The sequence below is a fragment of the Ammospiza nelsoni genome, chromosome 14 (assembly GCF_027579445.1).
Source record: "Ammospiza nelsoni isolate bAmmNel1 chromosome 14, bAmmNel1.pri, whole genome shotgun sequence".
Taxonomy (NCBI): Eukaryota; Metazoa; Chordata; class Aves; order Passeriformes; family Passerellidae; genus Ammospiza; species Ammospiza nelsoni.
In genome coordinates, this window is record NC_080646.1 from 18,198,414 (window position 1) to 18,224,228 (window position 25,815).

The 25,815-nt window shown below is 45.4% G+C and overlaps 1 protein-coding gene across 1 annotated transcript in view; it reads left to right on the plus strand.

The window, feature by feature from the left end:
- The window catches only part of MYO9A (myosin IXA), a 176,310-nt gene that overhangs the window by 127,472 nt on the left and 23,023 nt on the right, over nt 1–25,815 (plus strand). The window contains exons 13-25 of the mRNA XM_059482397.1: nt 434–575; nt 1,252–1,447; nt 5,740–5,859; nt 10,169–10,244; nt 14,576–14,719; nt 15,364–15,403; nt 16,304–16,426; nt 19,523–19,603; nt 20,526–20,636; nt 21,613–21,735; nt 22,208–22,357; nt 22,777–23,087; nt 24,007–25,632. Of these exons, the coding sequence (XP_059338380.1) occupies nt 434–575; nt 1,252–1,447; nt 5,740–5,859; nt 10,169–10,244; nt 14,576–14,719; nt 15,364–15,403; nt 16,304–16,426; nt 19,523–19,603; nt 20,526–20,636; nt 21,613–21,735; nt 22,208–22,357; nt 22,777–23,087; nt 24,007–25,632 (3,243 nt within the window). The remainder of the gene's footprint in view (nt 1–433; nt 576–1,251; nt 1,448–5,739; nt 5,860–10,168; nt 10,245–14,575; nt 14,720–15,363; nt 15,404–16,303; nt 16,427–19,522; nt 19,604–20,525; nt 20,637–21,612; nt 21,736–22,207; nt 22,358–22,776; nt 23,088–24,006; nt 25,633–25,815) is intronic.

Genomic DNA, 25,815 nt, shown 5'->3' on the forward strand with positions numbered 1-25,815 from the left:
AACAGTTCTCCCATTGGATGCTTGTGCCAGTTTCCTCCATGTAAAAGGCAGGGAAAGTCCAGATGGTTTTTGCTGTGGTCACCTCAGATCCACATGGCCAGGGGCACGAGGTCTTCTCCCACCATTTGCCTTACGGGTTTCCCCCCACTTCTTGTCTCATTGACAAGAGACCAGCAGTGATGCTCTCCCAGTGATATTGTACTGGGATAAAACAACTTAAATTGGGTAAAGTTGTGAAATACATCCCCATGCTGCAGATTTCCATGAGGTTTGAGGATGGAGGGTTGGCTTTCTCTTACCAAGAGGCTCTGCTGAAGCAGACACACAAGTGGAAGCTCAGAAGGTCTCTGTTTTCCCTTTCATGGACATGAAAGAAGTGGAAAAGTTTTCCTGTTAGGTTTGCAGCTTCTTCCTTTCAATTCTCTCCCCTCAGTTTTCCTCAAGCCACAAACCAGACACTGCTGGACAAATTCAAGCGTCAGCACGAAGGGAGCTCCTACATTGAATTCCCAGCAGTGATGGAGCCAGCTTTCATCATCAAACACTACGCGGGCAAAGTCAAGTACGGAGTCAAGGTCTGTCACCCAGCTGCTCCCCAGCAGTTGCTTTCATCTAAATCTGGGATTGGGAAGGAAAGCCCCAGAGGCTCCACAGAGATATTTTGGAGAGGACTTGGCCCAAGAAGATGGGAGGGTCAGGAGGGAAATGGAAAGTAGTAGGGACAGGGTCTTCCTGTTCTCCCTCACGTGGGAGAACATTTTGGGAAGAATTTAGAGGAGTGCAGTGACTTCAGTGCTACACCCCAACAATGAGTTTAAATTGATGGCCTTTCTGGGCCTGGTTTGTGTAGAAAACCCAGTGTTTTCCTCATCACTAGCCACTTGTAATACAGGTTATGTGTGCTTAAGTCTCCGCATCCCACTGCTACATGTATTGTCTGGAATCCCACGTGAATTATTCCAAAGTTGACCCCATTTCTATTCATGCCAGTTACAAGCAGAAGGAATTCCGGTGTGAGAAACAGCCTTGAGATTTGCAGCTACAAATCTCTCATTTTATTTCTGATGCAATAAATGCATGATGAGCATCAGAGATGATGATCATAAACAGGTATCTAATATGGGAGCAGGAGAGAGAAAAGAAACAGGATTCAATAATTGTGCTGGCCCAGAGATATCCTAGAAGATCCTACCTGTAGTATCATGTGGGTATTGTTTATTTTCCTCTTTCCTCCTCCTCCTCCTTGCCTAGGATTTCCGGGAGAAGAACACGGACCACATGCGGCCGGACATCGTGGCGCTGCTGCGGAGCAGCAGGAACGCCTTCATCTGTGGCATGATCGGGATTGATCCCGTGGCTGTGTTCCGCTGGGCCGTCCTGAGGGCCTTCTTCAGGGCCATGGTGGCCTTCAGGGAGGCTGGGAAACGATACGTGGACAAGAAAACTGGTATGTGTGCCCATCACCTGTCCTGGAGCCTGCTTTTCACCAGCAATTTGGGTCTAATGTGTTATTATCCTGTTTTAAGTAGCCTGACTCATTGAACCTGGTTTTGAACCTATTAGAAAATGTATTGAATTAACATTAGATTTTTTGCAGAAGTCACATTTAAAGGTACATTTGGATTTTAACGTATCATAAGGAAATATTTTCATTTTAATGCTTTAATTTTTTCATTTTTGTAGGATGCATCGATAGAAAAACACAAGTCATTCAAACAGAGACATACAAATTATCCAGCAAAAAAAGCAAATTATTTTTGTAATAATTCTTGAACTGTTAGTTATATCTGGAAACAAAAAAAGGCAATAAATCTTCCTGTGATTTGCCAAGCTGTTCACCCTTTCAGCTGCAGGAGAGCATGTCTCCTGTCTAGAAAAATTCATGGCTTTGCAGTCATCCAGAACCACGGATCACAGGGGCATTAAATTAAAGGAAAGTGATGGTGCATCATCATGCTGTGGCAGGCAAGACCTGGCTGTGCTTTTAGACCATTTCTTGGCGTAAAGCAATTTCGGAAAGACGGGTACAAGCTATTACTGTTCATTTCTGGGCACAAGAGGGCTTGAAATCCGTGATGGAATTAGAGCCTCAGCAGGGAAAATGTCAGCTGGGTTAAAATTAAAGGCAGAGCTGCACCATGAATTACTTTGTAATCAGTGAGGTTTGCATCATGGAGAGTGAGGGAGCCTGGGACAAGGAAGATAGGGAGGCAACGATCTAGCAGAAAGAATAATTTTTTTGGGAGCAAATCCCAGGAAGAGCAGCAGGCAAAAAATCAACTTTCCGGTCTTGAGGTTCTTCCTCTGACACCTCCTGAATGTGGTGTAAGAGAAGAGCTGATTCTCATGAGCCTGGGTCTGTCTGGCACATCAAGGCAGCATTTTTGGACAGAGTAAGCAAAGAGGGAGATGGCAGAGATGTTTGTCTTTGGGAGAAAGGCCACTCCAAAGAGATGGCTTCCAAAATCCATCTTTGCATTTTCATCTTGCATAAACCCCAGGCTAAACTCAAATGAGATAATACAGAATATTAAAAAAATCATTCAATCTCAGGAAGTAAGAGCTGATTTCAAGCCCTGCTTCGCTTTCTGTGTCTCTGGCAGCTGGTCCTGCACACTGCTGTACTCATCTCCTTGCTCCTGCTTTTCAGGCCAGAGTTTGTAGCAGTAAATGCTTATGTCTCTCTTGCTATATATATCTGTATCAATATATAGATATGATTATAGATATAGATATATATGTAACTGGATGAGACCAGGAGGTCTTGAGACAATTCTGAGACTCAATTCTTGTATCATCTTTTCTTTCCATACCAAAATTAACTAATACATGGTGATGGCTGAATTTCTAAACCTTCTCATGGTGCTGCTCCATTATCTGCCCATGTCCTTTAGCCTGTATTCAGATGGGATTGTGCTTTGTTCCCTCTGGGTTTTGAGTCAAAGAAAAAACAAACCCCTCAGAAAGCTGGATAAGGCTTATCTTGAACTTACCAACAATCCTCAGATCATTTATACCCTAAATTTTTATGTGCATCAAATTGGGATAAAGTCATGAGAAAGTCTCCATTGTACAGGCAACACTACTAGGAGGTGATTACCTAAATCTAAATTCCATACTGAGGTACACCTTATCTGTGGGAAAACCTTATCCTACAAGCAGTGGCAGAGCTGGGATCACTGTCCTTGCCCTCTTTGGAGAGCTGCCCACCATGTCCAAGCATGACCATCCAGGCTGGACAGGCCTTGGAGCAACCTGCAGTGTAAGGTGTCCCTGCCCTGGGCAAGGGGTGGGACTGGATGATTTTTAAGGTCCCTTCCAACTCAAAACTGTTCTGGGATTCTGACTTTGCCCAGGTCACACTCAGCAAGGTGAGATCAGTAGCAGGGTTTTTATTGTGTCCTGGTGTGACCTTACACCCATCCCCTGCTCCATTGTCCTCCAAAATCCTGTCACCAGAGCAGGTGGCTGTGGAAGAGGTAGACATGGACAGGAGGCTCAGCCAGTGTCAGGACAGTGTGACAGCCTGGTGTAACATGATGCATCCACTGCCAGGTGCTGCAATTCCCTTCCCTTCTCCAAAATAGTACAGGAAAACCCCAAATTGATGCTTTGCCTCTATGGCAGAAAACATTTATGAGTTATCAAAGTATCACTAAAATTCTCCCATCTTGATAGATAGAAGCAAAGAACCAAAGGCAGCACATTTGATGTTTATTTTGTTTTTTATCAAACCTTGATGGCTTTAATTAGCCTGATTTGAGCATCTGCCTGCCCACACATGTGGAGCTGCCAACAAAATGATGGTAGAGTAAGAAAAGCCTCTCACACAGTCATCCACATGCACACACTTAATATTTGTACAGATACTTTTTCAAGACGTGCTGCCTGTTCTTGGTTTCTGAGGTCCTTTCCCCATCCATCAGGTAGGTGAAGTGAGGGAGCAGGAAAATATCCAAAACTAGCTTATTTTAATTAAAGGCTCTTTGCATTCTTTGTCTGAACTCCAACTGGATCTCTCTTGTTTTTATGCTTGCAATACCCAACAGGGTTTTTCCAGAAAAATCCCTGGCTTGTGTCTAAGCAGCTCTGCAAAATTTGCTCTGCTTCCTTTCCACATCATCCTTCTGGTTGTCTCCTCCATGCCAAGCAGATGCTTCTGGAAGGATAATCAGCATTTTTTTCTTGCTGGCTTTGGGGACTCCTCTTTTATTGTGCTCCTGATACCTTCCTAGTGCAGCTTTTGGTGATTGTCCTCTTTAACTTGAAGGTGAAGAGCAGCAAAGTGGTGTCACTGTGAATTTTCTTTGGTACCTTTGTGTTTCTGCCTGAGTGATGCTTCTTAGGGTGCTGCCAATGCTGCTCAAATGAAAGATGCCAGGATCAAACGAGCTGCACTTAAGCTGAAGGGTGGAACTCTTCAATAATTTGATTTTTAATTCTTTTTATTACTAAGTTTATGAATGAGGACTGAAATGGTCCAATAGAACTGCGTGTTAGAACTGCATTTGTTTGTGAACTTGGATTAAAGGAACACTGTCAAGCTTTTAAGGAGAGAAAATGGGCTGATTGACTTTTTGTGCTGTCATTAATTCACATTTATTATGCAAAACTCTCTAATTCATAGCAAAAACTTAATGGAGAAAATGGTGCTATTCATACAAAGTTGGTTTTGCTGGACCTAAATCCTTGCTCTGATGAAAGTTTTGTGGTTTTGAGGCTGTGCCTGTCCTTGATGGGCTCTGCAGTTGGATTTAGCCAACAAGGGTTGCTCCTTGGTAATTTCTCCTTAAAAATAATCCCACTGGTTTCTGCAAATTTATTCCTGAAGCTGATCACCAAAAAACCACTGTCCTCAAAATAATTAACAAAAAGGCTGCATTTGCCAAATAAAGGTGACAGCAGCCAAAAGCTTGGTGTTTGAGGTCTCACTGGTGTTAAGGTGAGGAGGACATGCCTTGGCAGTGTTCCTGTGGAAAATTCAGATCAGTGCTTTCCCATGGTTTGATGTGTTGATATGAAATGCTCCCAGAGATGCTGGCACAAAGTGACTCCATGGTGACCTCCCCACACCTCACTGGGAGTGTGGCACCTCCTGGACGTGGCCAGCCATGACAGAGAGACATCTGTGTGTTGGCACGTTGTCACTGGTGTCACCTCTCCTCCACCCTGTGCTCACAGCTGGGCCATCACACATTGATGGTTTCTTCCAACTCAAACCTATCCTGCCAAACTCCAGACTCTGTGTTCTCTGCCCTCAGGGAATATGGAAATGGTGCTTAATGCAAATAATTCACATTTTTTTCCTTTGAACTGCCAAAATCTGAGCAAAATGTAGCACTGGGATGCACAATGAGAATTCCAGGTGGCTGTGTCATGGAGCAGCTGGACAGAGATTTGCTGGTAACACTGGGCAGAGGCACAGAAGGGATTTTAAAAATAAGTTAATAAAAGTAAAGATTTATCTAATAAGCCTCTTTTTGCCCAAATAATTTCGGAGTGATTATTAAGTGTTTATGCTCTGTCTAATGAAGATTCTAATTAGGACTGGGATGTGGTCCAGCCCATTGCTTTCATGCCACAGTGAGGAGGAAACCACAGTTAAATTGTGTCAAGCATAAAAACCTGTGACCCTCGAGCTCCTTTGGGCTTGTTCCTTCCCCTCTCCTGACTTCTGCTTATAAAATCTTTCTCTTCTCTCCATTTTTTTTTTTGTTTGTTTTTATTTTGCTTCCCAAGGGCATGATGATGCAGTGCCATGTGCGGTTTTGAAAAGTGTGGATAGTTTTAGCTTTCTCCACCACCCAGTTCATCAGAGGAGCTTAGAGATCCTGCAGAGGTGCAAGGAGGAGAAGTACAGTAAGGCTCCACCACTCACCCTCCCCTCTGATACCACACTCACACGTCCAGAAATGGAAACCAGGTGCATTCCATGTAGAAAGGATAAAAAACCAATGCCTGAGGAGCCCTCCATGATCAAACCAGGTGCCTCAGAGCAGTTTTGAACCTTTTGGGAAATGATTGGGCACAGTTGGAAGTCAAATTAAAAGCAAACCCATATCTCTTGAGATGTTGCAAAAATTGTTTTGTGGGCAATTTTCCCATTTACTCACTGACATTAATAAAGAATATTCCTGATACAAAGCTGGTACAGCTGGAATTCAACTTAATTTGGATTTCATTGGACTTCAAAAATACCTTTAGCTTGTGAAAATATTGTCTCTCAGGGCTTTTTCTTAAAACAGAGGCATTGACAACCTTATTTTATGGAATGATGCACTTGGTCTCCTTTTCTTCATCTTCACTCCTCTGTCATGTAATAAACTCATCCTGCATGACAACATGGACACTCTTGCCTGCATTACTCTATTTTATTTTTATATTTAAATAGATATTTGGTGCTCCCATGTTTAGATATATTATTTTCCTACCATTATTCTCTTCATTCATGTTGCCTGTTAAAGCTGACAGAAATAGAGCTGCTCTGCAGCCCAACTTGCTGAAACTTACTGAAATTTAGGTGTAAGTGGAAACCACCTTTTTTTTCTGTAGATCTGAGCATGGTAAGTACAGTAGATGCATGTTAAATTTTCATGAATATGGTTTTCCTGTTTCATAAATACAGTTTTCATAATTTTCATAAATATGGTTTTCTGTCAGATATCTCTGCTTCCTGCAGCATGGGGGGTTGGGCAAACAGTGGTGGTTTAGGTCTTAATTTAGGCTTTCGTTCTTAATTTAACTACATCATTTCCCCCTGCAAGTTCCCAACACTGCTATAAGAAAACATAAAGGGGTGATGCTAAATTTTACTTGATTTTTGATTTTATTAAAAGGTGTTGTGCCAATCTTACTGATACTACTAAGAAACTATTGAAAAGGAAGATAGTTATCAGCAGAGTAATTTTACTTGCAATTAATGAATCAATTGAACTTTAATTTTTAAGTTGGCTCAGCAATATGAGAGATTTTGGGGGGTTTAGTTTGCATTTCCTTAGGTGAGGAAAAAGAAATTCATACAACTCAAGAGATACTTCGAGCTTTAATTTAATGGGAAGCAGGAAGCTGAGCTCACTGTTGAGCTCAACACCTCAAAACCTCACTAATATAGATGAGTCCACACAATTTGGAATCTCTTGGGATAAATCCAACAAGTGGGTCTAAGAGGAACATTGCCAGTTTGTGAATTGGCATCTGACCAGGCAAACAAGTAATTCTTGTTCTGTATTCAGAGATCCTTCCCATCTCCCCATGGGGTGTGCTCCTGCTTCCCCAGGCTCCCAGCCTTGGCAAGCTGAAGTGGGCTTGGAGAATGTGGAATGTTCTGCTTCAGAATCCATCAGGTTTTGGGCCCCACAGGCAAGCTTGGCCCCAGGGACTTGGCTTTTCCCACATCCACATCATCCTTGAGACAGGAACCAAGGTCATCCCCTTGTTTTGAGCTGTGCAGTTAGCTCTGAACAAAGAGAGAAAACAAATGGGTTTGATGAGTTTATTGAGATTCCCTGTAGGTCCTTTGGTATTCAGCTTCTGGAGCCAACTGGTCTCCCTTCCCTTACCATCCACAGCTTCCCTAATACCACCAGTTCCTCCAGAGCAGGGCACTGGGTTTAGACACCTCTGAATCAACACTGGAGGTCTGCTGGTTGGTATTCATCCATAGGGAGTTGATAGGGCTTATCTAAAACTCTTCTCAACAAGATAAACACCTGTTAGGTCAATCAGTCCATTTTTCCAAAACACTCCTGCTGAAGGAAAGGGAATATGCTTCAAAAATCAGAATAATTTTCTGCCTGAAGTGTAAACCAGACCAGGCTGTGTCTGAGCCTGACAGAAGTGTAGGAAGGCAGATTTTGCTCCAAAAAGAAGGGTAGGCATTAAAAAAATCTTGGAAATACCAGTGAAATCCCATTTTTCATGGACTCATTTAGGCAGGAAAAGCCTTCTGGGCCTTAATGGGGGAGTATCCAGGCATATTAAAATATATTAATTTAATCTTTTTTAAAAATAGATCCAGCTAGACATTAGGTGCTTTCTTAGTCTAAAGCTAGCTACACAAAGTGCTAATGCAACATTTTAAGCTGATTCGTGGTTATTCCAATTTTTCCCTATTTACAATTGGGTTTCTGTGCTCTAAATCAGGACTTTGAACACAGAAATGCCTGTCTTGAAAGAGGTACAAGAAATTTAACCCAAAAATGGCTTAAATGGCAAAAAGAGGGATTGAAAAGAGTTTTGAGCTTGGGTATTGTTAAGCACTCAGATGAATTACCTGCCTTGCTTTCCAAAAACTCCAGTGCTGGAGATGCCAAACCTCCTCAGCAGGAGTGATTTGGTTGGTCCTGCCCTTGAGCACAGGCAGGGTTCAAAGATGACCTGGGACAGCACACCCTCAAGTTTTCTTTTCTTGACATTTCCAGAATATTTGATAACCTTTAGATGCAAAAACTTAACCAGGTGGACCATCAGCCTTTTCAGGGATCTCCTGCCCAATTCAAGATGAGCAGATTCTCCTGTTCAGCTCCAAGATGAGCAGTTACCACACCTTAACAGGGCAAGGAGGGTGGTGAAGGTCCTGTTAAAGGGATGTCTGTGGTAGGAATTCATCTTCTCCTCAGGAATTCCAGGGTCAGAACAGCAGGACAGGCTCAGGTCTCGGTATATTTGCTTTGTGTTCATCTTTCAGAGTAAAAAAATCACCAGGACACCTTTTAACTCAGCACCTGGGCTGCATGAAATAGTGGAATTATAAATATTGGGAGGAAGGGATATGCCACTGCTTCCTTCTGTCCTGCTACAAACCATAGTTTAGATTTTTTTTCTTTTTAGAAAGCTGTTTTCCTCTCTTTTTTTCCCACTGTAGATGTCTCAGGGTAGAGTAAAACATTTTTCTCATGCTGAGGTGAGAGCTGTGATTTTTTCTGTCTCACAGCAGTGATTTTGAGACAGTTATAAAATTGCTCAGCTGTTTTCATGTCAAACTCCACATTATCAGATCTTTATATTTTTGTGGTTTGGTGACTTGAAGTGTTTTGTTGTCTACAATAATTTTCTCCTGTCTTCCTAAGTGCTTGGTTACAAAACATTTCCACTTCAGGGCAGATAACAGCTGCTACTGTAACCGTGTGTGGCAGCTTCCTTGGCTGAATACAAAATAGATACTTTATTTAATATATTGTTTTATTAGTTATATTTTATTACAAATTAATTATTCTAGGTATCAAAGGATATAGGCTCAATAGGCAATCAAGCCTTTATAAAATAGTATAGAAGTGTCTATAATAGTATAAGAAGTGGAAAGGAATAAATGAAATATATTTCATATTAAAAAAGCACATTTACATCAAAATTGGGGGGAAAGCACATTTGCTTCAAAATTGATTGATTTTTACAGATTTTATGTATATTTTTAAATCCTTCCTTGACATTTCTGACCATTTAAGCAGCTACTGAATGAAACTCAGGTCTAGACTTGAGATACAGATCTGGGCCTCTTCTGCAAAGCCTTCTTCATTCCCATTCCAGAATTAACTTGCTTGTGAAGCCAAAGTCTTCATTTCTAAGGCATTCATTTATTCCTTGGACACTTCTTCTCTCCCTCCCTCCAAAGAGATGGACACGTGCAGCAAGTAGGAAATGCTTTATAGCATTTATAACTTTATAGCATTTCCTACTTTTTATAGCATTTCCTACTTGCTGCACATGTGCATCTCTTTGGAGGGAGGGAGAGAAGAAGTGTCTAAGGAGTAAATGACCATTTTTCCAAGCATTCTAATCATGTCCAGGTGTTTTGCCCATGCAGCTGGGTTATCCCATGCCCATTGGAAAGCTTGGGAATCTCTTGGACATGGAGAGCATGAGTGGCTGCTCCCATCATCTCCTCTTTGCTAGGTGGAACAGCATGTCCCTAGAGCACCCCCTGTGTGTGTGGGAGAGGAATGGGAGGCTGGAGCAGGCAGTGTCACTCACGAGGGTGATGACTCTGGCAGGGAGGTGGCACTGGGGAGCGATGGCATCCCTGGCACCCGGCTGTGCCCGGCATGTGCCAGGACACGTCAGCAGAGTCAGGCCTCAGCTATGGCTCTGCTAATTGTCTCTGGGGATGGCTCTGCTAATTGTCTCTTGGGTATGAGCCAGCTGGAAACGTCTTCCTCATGTGCTGCTTCAGGTATCACTCGGAAGAGCCCACGGACGCCGCTGTCAGACCTGCAGGGAGTCAACACCATCAACGAGAGGAGCCCACGGTAAGGATCCTGCCTTTACCTTGGTCTGGGATGGGAGAGCACTGTCTGTACCTGAAAATGACTGTATTGACATTTTTTCCATCTCACCTATCAATCTTAACTTCTCTTCCTTCTTTCTCTGCCGTGTGATCAGATCTAAACACCTTTCCTGACTAAACAGCAGCAGGAAAAGCAACTTCCCTGTGTCAAAGGCAGCAGTTGTTGGGGATGGGTGTATGAGGGGATAAGAAGCTTAAAAAATGAATGAATGTGCCAATATCAAGGAAATAGTCTTTCAAGGAAGACAGGTTTGGGTGCAGAACTGCATACAGCATGTGGTGGCTCCATGCACCCTGGAATGTGGAAAACCTGGAAGTGATGGAGTTTGAGATGGTACTTTGCCAAATGCTTGCTTGTTTTCAGGGGGTAAAAAAGCACATTTGCTTCAAAATTGATTGATTTTTACAGATTTTATGTATATTTTTATTTTTAAATCCCTCCTTGAAGTTTCTGATCATTTAAGCAGCTACTGAATGAAACTCAGGTCTACACTTGAGATACAGATCTGGGCCTCTTCTGCAAAGCCTTCTCCATCCCCACTCCAGAATTAACTTGCTTGTGAAGCCTAAGTCTTCACTTCCAGGGCATGTCTGGGCACTGATCCTTTTCCCAGCTACTCTTGTGCTATCCCTCCTCTCATCTTAGGAGGTCTGATTTTCCCAATACCCCTCTAAAGGCAGGCAGTGCCTCTCTGCTTCCCTCTGAGCAGGTGTGTGCTGGGGAAGGGAGTGATGGGAGCACCCTCAGCTCCTACAGCCACTGCTTGGAGCTGCAGATACCCAGGTGTGTCTTTATGGCGGCTCTGAGGTTAATGAGAAGCCCAGAACAAGTCAAGAGGAGTCTAAATCTGTCTCCTGAAATGGGCCCATTAAATCAGTCCTTGCATCTCAGTGCATTTCCCTTCCATACAAAATTAAATATCCCTCAAGGATATTATGAAGGCTCATTTTTAATGGCTTTAATGCCAAATGGCCACAACAAAAATTCGATACACACAGTTCCTTTTTTTTTCTAGGGGAAGAAAAGTGACTTCTTCTGCCTGGTTTTGTTCACCATGTGCTCTCTGAGTGCCATCAAGAATAGAATGTCCTTCTTCTTCTGAATTCCTCCCCTTTGAGAGAGGCACTGGCACCCTACTGAAGGAGAACTGAATGTTCTCACATCATTACAAGTCCATTTCAGTGGTTAGAGAACATGGAATTTACTTAAAATGGTGGGATTGAATTCATAAATTTGTGCCACTTCTCAAATTTGAGCAGAAATCCAGGTGGTACAAGAATGCCACTCTGTCCTGGGAAGGTAATGCAACCCTGGCTGTCCTCACCTCAGTCTTTGCCACCCTCCTTTCCTTTCTCATAATGCTGCAGCTGCTGCTGGGTTGGGTTGTGATGACAGGCAGTCCTTGTAACACTCAGAGCAGGGAAGGTTGGTGTCTCCAGAGGTGACGTTCCGTTCCCAGCACCTCTGATTGTGCAAGTTTCCCTCAAGATAACGTAATGTGAAACTTTGTCCCTTTGGAGATCTTCCCTTGGAGATAAGAGGATTCCTGCAGTTTCTCTATCCAACCTTTGGCACCTTTGGAGCATCTGTAAACTGGGACAGGGCTTTTCTGGACTGCCCAACTCCAGCTTTGGAGGCACTGTAGTGTGGGAGCTGGGGCTGCCAACATTTTCATAGCCCAAAATATTTTAATTATCTCAGCAAAGAGACATTGTAAAGGCAGGGAAACTCCTCCTGAGCCAGGCAAGGAGGAGGATGTGTTTATTTAGTGTGGAGCTCAGTATGTGGTCAGCTCTGGTTATGTGGCTGAGCCCCTACCAGCACAGCAGATAAATCAGCCTCAACAGCCAGAATTGAGGAACTCTGTTTTTCTTCCTCATACTCAGCAGCTGTGTCCTACCAGCAGCCTCAATCTGAGGCTTTATTTGCAAAAAAAAAGTGCTTCTGGAGCCATCCTAACTCCTGTGATGCCTCAATAATGTGGTCTGTGATCTTCCCTTGGGCATCATCAGTAATGGGTCCCCAAGTGTCACCTTTGCCTCTTCCTTGTGGAAGTACAAACCAGATGTCTCAAAAGATCCCCAAGGTCCAGCCTGTACTTTCAGAGCAGGCTGATGATTCTGATCCCTTTCATTGGAGCTGCTTTTGATCTGGAGAGTTGTGTCACCCTTGATGCATGTTGATATTTCAGGTAAATACCAATCTTGCACTTGTTGGGCAAGAGGAACTGAGCACAGGAGTGCAGGTGACACTCTGGAAGAGAGATTGGCATGAGCAGCTTCCCAGCAGATGGACTGGCAGGCCATTTACAGCTCCAAATTAAACAGGAATTGCTTTCAAAGCCATCTCATGATCATGTGGTCGCTGATAAGCCTGGTTGTGCATCCAGCCTACATCCAGGATAGCCCGGGGCCTGTTTCTAAAAGCAAGTTTGAGGCATGACATCACTCAGGAAGTCACTGTGGAGGGTTTAGGGAGCCAAGTGCTCTCCTCTGATCTCAGAAAAAAAGTGGATGGGTGGTTTGCACATGCTGGGTGGGAAACCAGGCTTCAGCAGAGCGTTCCAAGTGCCTTCCCCAGCTGCTGAGAAATGAAGGCCAGGCCATGCCTAACCAAAACCACTTGGGCTGGTTGGGATCCTGCTGGTTTGTGCTCACTAGGGACACTTTTATGTGCAGGGCTGTCTGAGCAGGTGTTGGTCTGGAAGCAGCTGGCTGGGCTAGGTGAGGGGATTGACCCCAAAATACCAAAATCCTGCATCTGTTGCCATCTGAATGTATCCATCCTGAAGTGTCCCTGTCATTTTATCTTTTGGGTTTTTCAAAACCATGTGGGAATTTCTAGGATTTTCCAGAGAGATTGGCTAGGACTAATGGTGTTGTACATCCCAAAAGTGGCTGTTTAGTTTTAGTGGTTCCCATCAACTGATTTCTTTTCCCACCTGCAAGCAGGAGGGTTTTGGTGATGGTACCTGAGATGTAAAGAGAAGAAAGGTGAACAGGAGGGATCACTTGGATATTCCAGCTCCTCACTAACCATCTGTGAGTGAAATGCTTCAGAAAGCAGGTCTTGGAGCACTTAGCCAGGGGTTTTGCTTTGCTGTGATTGATCCCTCCTTATAATAGTGGTCCATGTCAGAATGCTGATTTAATAGGATCAGGAAGGAATTTGGGAAGTGCTTAGATGAGGCAGCGAGGTGACGTTGCTCTGAGGATCTGGCTCCAGGCTTTGAGCTGGCTGAACACACAGCTTTACTTCCTTTAATTTTTAATTTCCATGTGGCACTTGAGATTTGCCTTTCATCCCAATCAGGACTTTAAGGCAAAGGGCTGCCTTGTTGTCAGCGCTCAGAAGTGGCCGGCACCCGAGGCCGCGTTTAAACCACCGTGTCCCTCAGCATCCTCATGACCTGCTGCAGCCTGGAGTCTCCTCCTGCTCCTTTTCCTCCTGTGTGAGATAACTTGGATTGCTTTTATCTCATATAATGATTTCTGCAAGGCTGATAAAACATTTAGAATTTAAAACCCCAACAAACCACAAAAAACCCGCGAAGCCAAAAGTGTTTTGGTGAGATGCTGCCCATGAGAGGCTTCATGTCCCCCAGACACCACTTGAAGGCTCCTCACTTCAGGAAATTGCTTGTCCTGATGTGTAGTTTGGTCAAGTATCAGTTTCCATCCCTCCAAGAGAGGATTTTGGTTCCTCTCCTTGTTTCCTTTAGCCCTTCCAAAGCCAGGTGAGCATTTCTGGAGACCGCAGCAGTTATGCTCTGTGGCAGAAGGGACCAAATTGAGTGACTGATTTGTAATTAGGTCCCAGAGAATGATTCTGGGTCAACCCATCATCCAGCTGGGGCTGACATCCATCTTTGTGGCAAATAATGAGTTTATTGCAAATTAGATTTGCTTTTTCTTTTCCCAATGGAATGATTGTGCGAATTTGAGGAGCCAGAGTCAGCACCTGATGTCATGGCCTTGTATCCTTCAGGCCACCAAAGGTATCTAGAGGTAACCAAAGGTATCTAGAGGTATCTGCAGACTCAAGGCTTGTGTCTGGGAGAGCTGGAAGCTGGTTTTGTCCTGCTGTTAATTTGTTCCTTTTGTGAATATTTGATCTTTGAGAGCTGCTTTAGTAGATGATGGCTCCGTGTGCTGTCTGGCACCAGGGACTCATCCCATGGGAGAGAACGAACAATGGAAAGAAAAAAGCAGCAGCTCGTGGGTTGTTTTATGATCTGTTTTTATCATGGAACTGTGTTTTTTATCTCTTCCTAACGGTGTCTGGTGTTGCAGGGATGCCTATGGAGTTGGCTGGAATGGCAGGATGGGGATGAGGCACAACAGGCTCACCAGCCCTGGCACCTTCCTGGACAAAGATGGGATATTTGTCAACACCACCAACAGCAAACTGCTGGAGAGGGCCCACGGCATCCTCATGTCAGTACCCAGGAGGGGATCTGGGCTTTATTCCTGGCACAATGAGCAGCAAGGGTGGTTAGGAGAATGTAAATAGCCAGGATATGAAACTCTCAGCATGCCAAGCAGACTTGGAGCTGTCTCCCAGCTGGGTCAGAGCAATCCCACTACATTTGACATGTCTGATTTAATTTGTCTCATTCATTCAGAATGACAGACAAAGGGAAGAAAGAGAAGGAACAAACCTTCTGGTCACACCAGTCTGGAGATACAGCAGCCATGTAGTGCAGTCACACTTCTAACATCTTATCAGAGTTTCCATTATAATTATCTGGGCAGGTGATTCACACTGCAGCCTCCTCAAAGGTTCAGGGAGCATCCCAGGGTGGCTGGAATGAACATGGGGTTTGGAAAGCAGGAGGCTGGTCAATCATTTTGTGACCTGGCATCTTCACTCTTCCCAAATTCCCAGCATGCCATCATTTCCAGTGTAACCATTCCCATTATTGGATAGACCCCTCTCAGTCTGCAGTGTGCAGGGCAGCCCCATTTCAGTGCTGGCACTGGCAGCAGCTGCTCAGGGGGATGTGGAGGGCTGGTTTCATCAATTCCTCCATTCCACAATTGCACTAGGGATTAACCTGAGCCATTTATTATCTCCTCAGGCGAAATAAGAACTTCAAAGCCAAACCCAGTCTCCCAAAGGTGAGTGAGAAGCAGCATTTTCCCCTTGTGTTTTGTGGGTTAAGGCTGTAGCACAGTCATGTGGTGCTGTTGGATATGAAGAAGACCATTGTGTCTACACCCAGACTTTGGTCAGTTCAGCTCTGTTCAGGGCTCTTTAATTCGTATAAACCCAGAGGATTTCAGCCCTGATTTCTGCTGGGAGAGAGATATGAGCACTTACATCCTCCTTGGAGCTGCTCTGTCTCATTTTCCCTCCTTCTGAGAAGGAGTATGTACATGCTAGTGAAATTTAATAACTGAATCTCTAAACTAAAATGAGCAAGTAAGTGATGCAGGAGAGCTGGTACCTGATAGACAACAACCATGTTACTTTCCCTCTGTCTTGGCTACATGTATTATATTTTAAGAGATGCCAGGACATCTGTTATGCCTAGAAGAATAATGCTTTTTGTGGTCCTCACTGATGCTGCATCCATGGTCAGGAGCAGAGCACCAAAAGAGGAACAAACATTGTTTTTACTCCTCTCCATGTCTGTCTTGCACCTGGAGAGGCACTGATGCAATTAATATCAATGAGCTGCTCATTAACAGTGAGGAGAATCATAGGATGGTTTATGTTGGGAAGGAATTTAAAGGTTTTCCAGTTCTACCCCCTGCCATGGGCAGGAACACCTTCCACTAGACCAGGGTGCTCCAAGCCCTGTCCAACCTGGCCTGGGACACTTCCAGGGATGGGACAGCCACAGCTGCTCTGGGCACCCTGTGCCAGGACCTCCCCATCCTCTCAGGGAAGCCATCCCCAGTGTTCCCTGTTGAGATTACTTCACCTAAGAAAGCTCTATGAGGGTAAAGGAGGGATATAGCAGATGGTGTGATGGTAATATCTGGATTTTCTATGGATTCTCTCTTTTTCCACAGCACTTGCTGGACGTGAAGTCCCTCAAGCACCTCACCAACCTGACGCTGCACGACCGCATCACCAAATCTCTGCTCCACCTCCACAAGAAGAAAAAACCACCCAGCATCAGTGCCCAGTTCCAGGTGAGCCCTTTGCTTTGATGGAGAGAGGGGAATCACCTGCTCCAGGCACACTCCTGCCCCATCCCTGCAGCATTCAGGCCATGGATCCCCCTGAGGGCTTGAGGGAACTGGGAGACATGGCAGGGATTTAAAAATAGAGAGAAATAAGAGTGAGGATGGGTATCATGGGGATGATGTGGTGGAGCAAGTTGGAACATGAGGATGAGATGTTGGTGCATCCCTGTCATCTGGTACATCATATTGTGGTGCTTTCTCCCCCAAATCCAGAAACCACCAAATCCCCAAATCACAGTTTTTGCAGTCTTTTTACTCTCATCCAGCATAATCTGTTCTGAGACAGAATGGGGATTTTAATAGGGGCAGAAAAGTCAGAATCATGCTGCATTATCTCCTGGTGAGCAAGGGAGTTCAGAGGAGGGATCAATCTTGTGTTGTCAGTCAGCAATCCCTAGGGTTGGTGCAGGGAAAATAATCCTCCAAGGACTTGGCAGTGCTGGGCTCACAGTTGGACTGAATGATCTTAAAGGTCTTTTCCAACCTGAATGTGGTTGTTCTATATGTGCAGCACGGCTTGGAAACTGCTACAAGACATGTGCACAAGCAGGTGGTAATAATAGAAAGCAGCTTTTCACTTAAAATCTGGATTCTAGGCCTGTCTGGCTTGGTTTTGACTTGTAATTTTGACTGCTTTGGGGCTTTTCTGGAGATGTGGTTTATATTTAGAAAATCACCATGTGTAGGTGTGGGTAAGATTAAATAAATAAAAATACATGCACACACATGTGTATAGATAATTTGCAGAATGCACATTTGTAAATTTATGTATTTAGACTTGTCTAATCTAATGGTATTCTGGTCAAAATTCACTCCTGCAGAGTTTAATTCATAGCCATGGAGGGGTTGAAACAGGGATGTCTAGGAGTGAAAAGCCTTCCCAAAACCCATTTTGGCTCCCAACAAAACTCTGAAAAGCCCTAGGGGGCGAAAATTGATTTTTTTTTTTTTTTTAATATTTTCACAGCATATTCAAATCATAGATCCCTAATCTCAGTGAGCACTTGTTAAAGAGAACAATTTTAAGGGACAAAGCAGCAGCATTGCTTTTTTAATCAAGAGCAATCTAATAAAATTGCAGTGCATGGAATTGGGTCACAGGCAGGAAACACAAATGTTTCCTAATGTGGTTTTTTTTCAGAGGAACGCTGCTTTGTGGCTAATACCTCAACCCCAGGCTTGCATCTGCTCCATCTCCTGTGGATTTCCACTATCCCTAGACTTAGGGTAATCTGTAGGGGAAATAGCTGCCTCAGAGTGTGCTCCAGGAGCAGGGATGGAAAACTAAACCAGCCATACCTAAAACTGTAGAGTTCCCCTTTAACCCACATGCAGGTGGTGCCCTGGAGACAGGGATGGAGGGGTTGAGTACAGTACAGGTGCTGAAGGAGGGGGTGGCTGCAAAGTTTTGCTGGCAGAGGGACAAAGGAGATGGGTCCAGGGTTAATCCAGTGACCTCACGTGTCCTTTGTGGATTCCTGACCAGCAGATGGCAGAGGGTGCCTGGACCATCTGCCTCACTCAGGATGGCATGAGGGAATGGAAATGTCCCCTCCTATGGGTCCTGCACATCCCATTCCCACCATTCCCAGCACTGGGAGCACTCTGCTTGCTGGGCTTTCAACAAAGGGGTTGTGTCCCTTGTGTCCCTCTCCCTCTCACTACCCTGTGTGTGCACAGTGGGTTGCTGCAGCATTGCTGCTGATTGAAAGCCCCCAATAGGCTTCTTTTGTGTAAAAATTAGTAATTTCAGATTTTAAGAAAACCAGGAGCATGCCAGCAGAGGCCTGCCACGTCATGGCATTCCTGCTGCTCCCTGGGACAGGAGCAGGGAGATTTGCATGAAGTTAATGTACATAACACAGCTGCATCACATGTGCGTGGGATCCATCCCTTGTCTCTTCCAAAATCCTGGATGTGAATGAACATCCAGGATTTTCATGTTTTTCTTAACATGAAAGGCTTCCCATAAAGATGTCTTTGAAATGATCAGAAGGAAAAAAAAGGCTTCCTGTGAGCTGATCTGTGGGCAAAATGCTTCTTTGTAATACCACAGCAGTTTATTAACTCCTGTATTCCAGAATTTATAACTCTGCTTATAGTAAATGGGACAGAATCTCTCTCTTTAGCACTTTACCAATGCCATGTTTGTAATGAGCTCAGCAATTAGAGAGACCCAAAGTATTTACAGGACACAGCAAAAAAATGTGGCTGAGGAGCCTGGCCAGCACCAATGGACTCAGCACACTCTGGTTTTCAGCCTGATTTTATTCCAAGAGCTTGTGATTCATCCCAAAAAGCCAAAGGTTTGCAAGGGGAAGGGATAACTCAGCATGACATCCCACTCTACAGCAGCTGGCTGTAGAGTGATGCCAATGTAAATTCATTTTTATGGGAGAGACTTTTAATGGTGATGAATAAATAAGGGGAAATAGAAAAGTGGAACCAGGAAACCCCTCTATTCTCAGTGATCCTTCAGTCAGGAGCATGCCAGCATTGAAGCTCTTCTCTAGAAACAAACTGTGAAGTGTTCAGGGTTGCAGGCTTCAAAAATATTTGTGAATTCCCAATTTTCCCTTGGCAAAACTTTCATTAAAAACAATTCATTTTTAGGCCAACAGTAAAGTTTTGACAATTAAAAATCAGGAGTAAATCCTGCCTGGAGTCACTTTTGATGAAGGAAAATTTGATTTGTGTTTAAGACACATCAGTGGTTGTTTTGTGCCAGGTGTAAATTCTTGTCTTGGAGCTCCCATTCATGGCTGGAAGAGGCTTGTGGTGTGGAGTGGGATGGGAATTTGGGCTCCAGGGAAGCCAGAGATCTAAAAATCCTGCCCAGCATTATATTTGATTTCTTTATTGAGGGCAAAGACAAAATCAGTCAAGTTGCTTGTGATAAAACACTCATTTGGGAGAACAATTTCCCATGTGCCTCATTTATTCATAATTAATTCCAATTTGTGTTGGTTTATAATTTAAGCATTTGGATTTTCATTACCCACTGTGGTCTCCTCTCCCTTCCCTGTGTCTCCTCTGCTGCAGGCATCCCTCAACAAACTGATGGAGACCCTTGGCCAAGCAGAGCCCTATTTTGTCAAGTGCATCCGATCCAACGCTGAAAAGGTAAATGCCATCCTGAGAAAGCAAGATCCTGCTAGAAATCAGCTTGGGAATCTTTTTTCCATTTTTACAGGGAGTTAGATAGGAAACAAAGCTTCAAATTGAGCTGAGTTTAATCAATTTGGGCGAGGGGAAGCATGGATTTATCACTTGGGTGTCACTTGATAAACTGCACTGGCTCTTCTTATATTTGTAGAAACACATATATGCAAATATAGTATTTTAATTTATATGAAAATACAAATATATAAATTTTATATAAATATAGTATTTTAATTTATATGAAAAATATATTGGTTTTAATAAATTTATTTGACTCCTTTGAAGTTTCTGACCAGCCATAAGAGAGATTTATAGAACCATGAATTCACTTGTGCTGGGTCTGAGCCCTGAAGCTTCCTTAAAATAAAGTTTCCATAAGTAAAAGCAGATACTTTTAGAATAAACTACATTGATCACACTGACTCATATTTCTTGAATTTGACTTTACATAATTGTATTATGGACCGAGGACACCCTCAGTTCAAAATGTAGGGATGCTTTGTAGATTAATCCTTCAGAGTTTTATCCAGGCATTTCAAGCTGAAGCTTTTTGCATTGGAGATTATTTACTTGCTCAAAACATCACCCATTAACTGTGCCCTTTGGGGGGTCTTTTTCAATTGAAATGCAAAAAAATCTTTTTTTTTTATGGCTTTATTTCTCTAGTTAACTGTTTGAAAGTCTCAGAAGCAAACAGGATTGAACCCCAGTGGGATTAGTTCAGTTCCTGGGGACCCACATTCCCTCCCTCCTGTAACATTGCTGACAATGTGTGTGTCATGCACATGTGCTACATCTGCTGAACCCTTCACCCATCCATGCACTTAAAAGCTTCAGTGAAAGGAAATATCTGCTCATCCTTGCTCTGGTTTTCCCCTTGCAGCTGCCCCTGAGGTTCAACGACAGCCTGGTGCTGCGGCAGCTGCGCTACACGGGGATGCTGGAGACCGTGCGCATCCGCCAGTCAGGATACAGCTGCAAGTACTCCTTCCAGGTTGGGTACAAAGTGCTTTGTCTTCCACCTCCTTCAGCATCATTAGCAGAGTTGTCTGACTGTTGCTGGTTCATTTTTTATCAGGGTAATTAATTTCTAGTTGTTGGAAGGCAGTGGATGTAACAGGCGGTTCTCTGCCTATGAGCCAATCTAGTCCTCAGGGAGGGGTGTGAGCCCCCTGCACTGTGATTTTTGAGCAAAACCAGTATGTTTTTGCAACATGGACTCCCTTTTGGAAAAAACTGTCTGATTTGCATGTTCTCTTCTGCATCTGGAATTACTGGGAGCAGTGTTAGCCCTGTTGTGTTGGCTGTGTCCCATCAGGAGGATGATATGCATCCTCTGAACTGCTGGAGTTAGCCAGCTTTTCCTGTTTTCTTCTTTTCCATGTGTTTGCCAGGTTTTGTGTACATGTCGGCCCTTTCATGCTTTGCTGGTGCTGATTGGTTTCCTGCTTGTGGCTGCTTTGGGGCAGACATCATGTTCTGCACAGCAGCTGTTTAGAAAAAGAAAAATGCTCAGCATTTTTTTGCCCAGAGCAGGTTTCCCAACCTTGCTTGGGAGGATCTGTCCTCTTGTACCTCCTTCACTCTTTGAATCCTCCCAGCAGTAACGGCTGGAGCATCTCAGGGATGTTTTGCAGATGTTGGTATCTGCCTTCCATAGTGGCTCTTGCTGGGGATTTGGAGCATTTTTTTGCTGGGGTTTGACCCTGTGGCTTCTGCAGAACCTCTCCTCCCACGCTGAAAAATGTTTGAACCTTGCTGGGTCCCTGCTTTGATGTCTTTCCCATCAAACCACAAATGTTGGATGAATCTTGGTGTTCCTCAGTGCATAAAATGTTATCTGTCCTTGTGCTCACTCCAGAGGTCCCGTTTCATGTGGCCAGTGGAGCTAATCTGTTATTTATGGGAGAAAGTAGCTGCAGGACCCAGCTAACCAAATCTTGGTGTTGCTTTTTTCTTTTCCTTCTCAGGATTTTGTGAACCATTTCCATGTCCTTTTGCCACAAGGGATCAGCCCATCTAAGCACAATATCCATGATTTCTTCCGGAAGATAAAACTCGATCCAGACAATTACCAAGTTGGAAGAACAATGGTAAATGTTCATCCTCAGCTCAGCCTTTAAGACACAGAAATAACACTTGCCTGTATTTCTGTCTGATAAATTAATATCTGTATATGGTTTTAATTAATGAAACTATTTTTCTTCTTACCAAAAATCAGTGATTTAAATGAAACTTTTAATATTGTTAACATAAAAGAGTAAGGAATAATATTGTTTTGCTATTGATTATAATGAGGCAGCCTCAAAAAACTCGTGTCCTCCAAAATCTCTGTGTGTGTTTAGACCTTAGCTTGATATGATGGTCCTCATTTTGCCTCCCCTGGTGGGAAAGCTCTGTAATTCAGAGCTTAGAGTCACAGGCTGTTGTGAAACTGCTGAAACCTGTTAGAGGTGCCTTCACAAAAAATCAGCTCCTCAACTTTCCTGGGAGCAGAAACCAGGAGGATTTGACTCGTGGTCCGGGAAGCTTTCCATGCTAGTGTTTTTGGGTTGTTTTGGCCAGGTTTTCATGAAGGAACGGGAGCGGCAGGTCCTGCAGGACCTGCTGCACCAGGAGGTGCTGAGGAGGATCACGCTGCTGCAGCGCTGGTTCCGCAGCCTGCTCTGCCGGAGGCAGTTCCTGAGCCTGCGGCACGCAGCCATCAGCATACAGGTGGGTGCTGCTGTGGATTCCCGTGCAAATTGCCATCCCCAAATCCTACAGACAGAGCCCGTGGGCAAAATCAGCTCTCCTGTCCAAGGAGGGAGCTTGCAAGCAGGATTGACTCCTTCTGCCATAATAAGTTGGGATTGACTCCTTCTACCATAATAAATTGGGAATGGGGGGAAGCTGGAGAGGTTGCATGAAGGCAGGTGCTGTCCTCGCATCTAAGTGGAGAGGTTGCATGAAGCTGGAGAGGTTGCATGAAGGCATGTGCTGTGGGAGGACAGCTCATTTGAAGAGCAAGTGAGAGCTGTAAAACAACATAAATCACTGATGGAGAATAATTGGGTGAATCACATGGACCCACTGGATACTTTGCTGTACTTCACACAGCACCTGTTACAAGGAATCCCCTGCTGTGTTTGCAGAGATTTTGGCGGAGCTACCAGAGCCGAAAGGAAGGCAAACCATCCCCAGACCCTGTGGTTCTCAGCAAAGCCGCTGTCATCCTTCAGAGCCACTGGCGCGGCTTCGTGGAGCGGCGCAGGTTCCTGCAGATGCAGTTTGCAGCCCACCTCATCCAGAGCTGCTGGCGGGAGCACGCCAGGCGCCGGCACGCCGCGGCCACCAGCATCCAGGCGGCCTGGAGGGGACACCACACCCGGCAGGCGTACGCTGCCCGCAGGAGCGGGGCCCTGTGCCTGCAGGCGGCGTGCCGCGGGTACCTGGCACGGCAGAGGTAACACCCTCGGGTAAAGAGGAACGTGCTTTTGGTGATGCTCACACTGGATGGTGCGAATCAGGGCACTGCAGTGACTTACACAGGGCAGTGTCCCCTCGTGTATCCGTGACCCTCTCCTGACCTGCCCTGCTCCTTTGTTTGCCCACGCTTTCTAGCAATTTAGCTGCATGTCCTGCTCTTGGAATAAGCAGAGCCTATTTCAGGTTGGAGCACGTAGGCAGTGCAAAGCCAAGGCCGTAAATACTCACAAGGTTTTTTTTTTTTTCCTCTTGGCAGCAGCACCAGTTTAAGTAGCCTATTTTTAACTCAGATTGCCTCACCAATCTGGTTGCTGCGCTGGCTCACAAGGACAAGGATACCAGAGCCAGCCGCTGTGGAGGGCACAGGCTGTCCAGCCATGCCTCAGCTCGCTGGCCAGGGGGCTGGTCACAATTCACTCCCCAGAGGTGCTGCCTGCAAGGTGTGGAGCACCTTAACATCCCTTGGAACATTTGGGAGCTGCAGGGAGCTCTTGGTGCCAGGCACAAGTCCCTGCTAAGTTGTTCCAGATGCAGTCCGGGCAGGATGGCGAAGATGGAGAAGCCAAGGGGGTGTGATGGGTTAAGCTTTTCTGGCTCTGACAGCTTATGAAGGAGCTAGACCAGGGATGGAGGCTGGACCTGCTGCCATCGGCACCAGGGGAGCTTTCAGGTGCGTTGGGGCAGCCCTTCAGTAGCAGAGATGGCAGAGGAGGAGGAGGAGATTTAAAACTGACTGTTCCTTGCCTTGTCTTGCACCAGATGTGCAAGAAGGGTTCTTGAGATGCTGGTGGTGGTGAGGTGATGGTGGTGGTGGTGATAATACACCACTGATGCAGTGCATTGAAGGGTCCTGAGTGGATGCAGGGCTGAATATCCTTGTTTTCTGTTTTTTCCAGGTTTAGAGCTTTGAAAGAGCACCAGTTAAAAGAGATGCAGCTGGAGAATGGCCTGGCAGGTAGAGAAGAGGATGGACTGGAAGCAGATGGTTTGGAAATCAAAGGCTCTGACCCATCTAAGTGGGAGGACAGCTCATTTGAAGAGCGAGTGAGAGCTGTGGAACAACGTAAATCACTGATGGAGAATAATCGGGTGAATCACATGGACCCACTGGATACTTCCCTGTACAAAAGGCATGAGAGAGCCAGCAGCCAGAGCGGGATGGACACCGAGGAGGAGATCATCGTGAGAGAGAGGCCCAAGTCACTGGAGGATCTCAACCAGAAGAAAGTGGTTCGTGCCAAGAGGGAGAGCCGGAGGATGCGGGAGCTGGAGCAGGCCAAGTTCAGCCTGGAGCTGCTCAAGGTGCGCTCCACGGGCGGGCTGTCCCCCTCGGAGGAGCAGCGCTGGTCCACGGAGCTGCTGCCCGAGGCACTGCATTCCCCTCAGGGAACCCCCGAGAGCGAGAGCTCCCAGGGGAGCTTCGAGTTGTTGAGCAGTGAAGATACCTCAAGTAGTAAACTCGTCTCCTTAGTCTTAGATGAGCATGATACTCAGTCATTTCCCATGGAGTCCCTGCCCAGCAGTCCCCAGGCTCAGCTGCAGGAGAAGCCTTTCTGTTCAGGGGATGGGAACCATGATTTGCCCAGCTGCAGAGAGACTCCAGCAGACACGGTGCTGCCTGATAGCCTCACCAGGAAGGAGCGTGGGGTTGGTGACCCCCAGAATGTTACCAAGGCTCACCCAAGAGAAACACTCCTTTCCAGCAACCTCCCCACTTTCTATGTTCCACCACAAGACAATGCAAAGGTGAAGATGGTGGAGAATAACCTGAGGAATAAAGCAGGGGAAAGAGAGGAAAGGACAGTTATGCTCTCCGAGGTCAGGAAGGACTCTGAGCCAGACCAGGGTAAATCCTTGGAAGAAGAAGAGGAAAAGGATAAATCCTCTACCAAGAGAGAGGAACGTGGGACAGCGACAGCAGCGCGGGCACTTTCTCCAGGTTCTGTCATTAAGAGACTGGAAAAGCTCAATGTGGAGAAGGAGGAACGGCAAAAGCAGCTTCAGCTGCAGAATGAGAGGGAGATGATGGAGCAGATTCGTCAGCAGAAGGAAATTCTGGAGAAACAGCGCAAAGCCTTCGAGCAGCAAGGGAGGGTAGAGGCTTTGCAGAGGACAGAGCAGAGCAGAGTGAAGGACCCTTCCCTCAAACCAGCCAAAAAACCAGACAGCCGGCCTCAGTCAGTGCTCATCCTGCACCCCCAGAGCAGAGGGGAGCACAGCCCCACCCCAGGCGTCGCTCCAGCACCAGCAGTGGACATCAAGGGTCTCACTGTTGGCACCAGGGGAAGCTCTCCAGCCCACAGTGTCCCCAAAGACCGGCCTGTCAGCATGTTTGTGGAGAGAAGAGAAGGTCTGGAGCCCCGCTGCCATTCCAAGCCAGCTCTGGACCCCAAGGACCACCCAGGCAGCCATTTCTCAAGGACTGAGCGCCTCCGGCAACCTCGGATGCCCAACCAGGCCACTGAGGAGGCGAGGGCAAGCTCCATGTTCTTCACACCAAAGGACAATCCCTTTGGCCTCCAGTGAGTAAAAAGATGGTGGGGTTTCTCCCGTGCTTTCTCCACAGGCTTTCTCTGCAGGCTGTCTCCATAGGCTTTCTCCATGGGCTCTTTTTCTGCTAGGGACCTTTTTGTACAAGGGGTCCAGAATGCTGTTTCTGGAGTCTGCACAAACCTCATAGTTAAACAAAGGGTTCTTGATCTTCT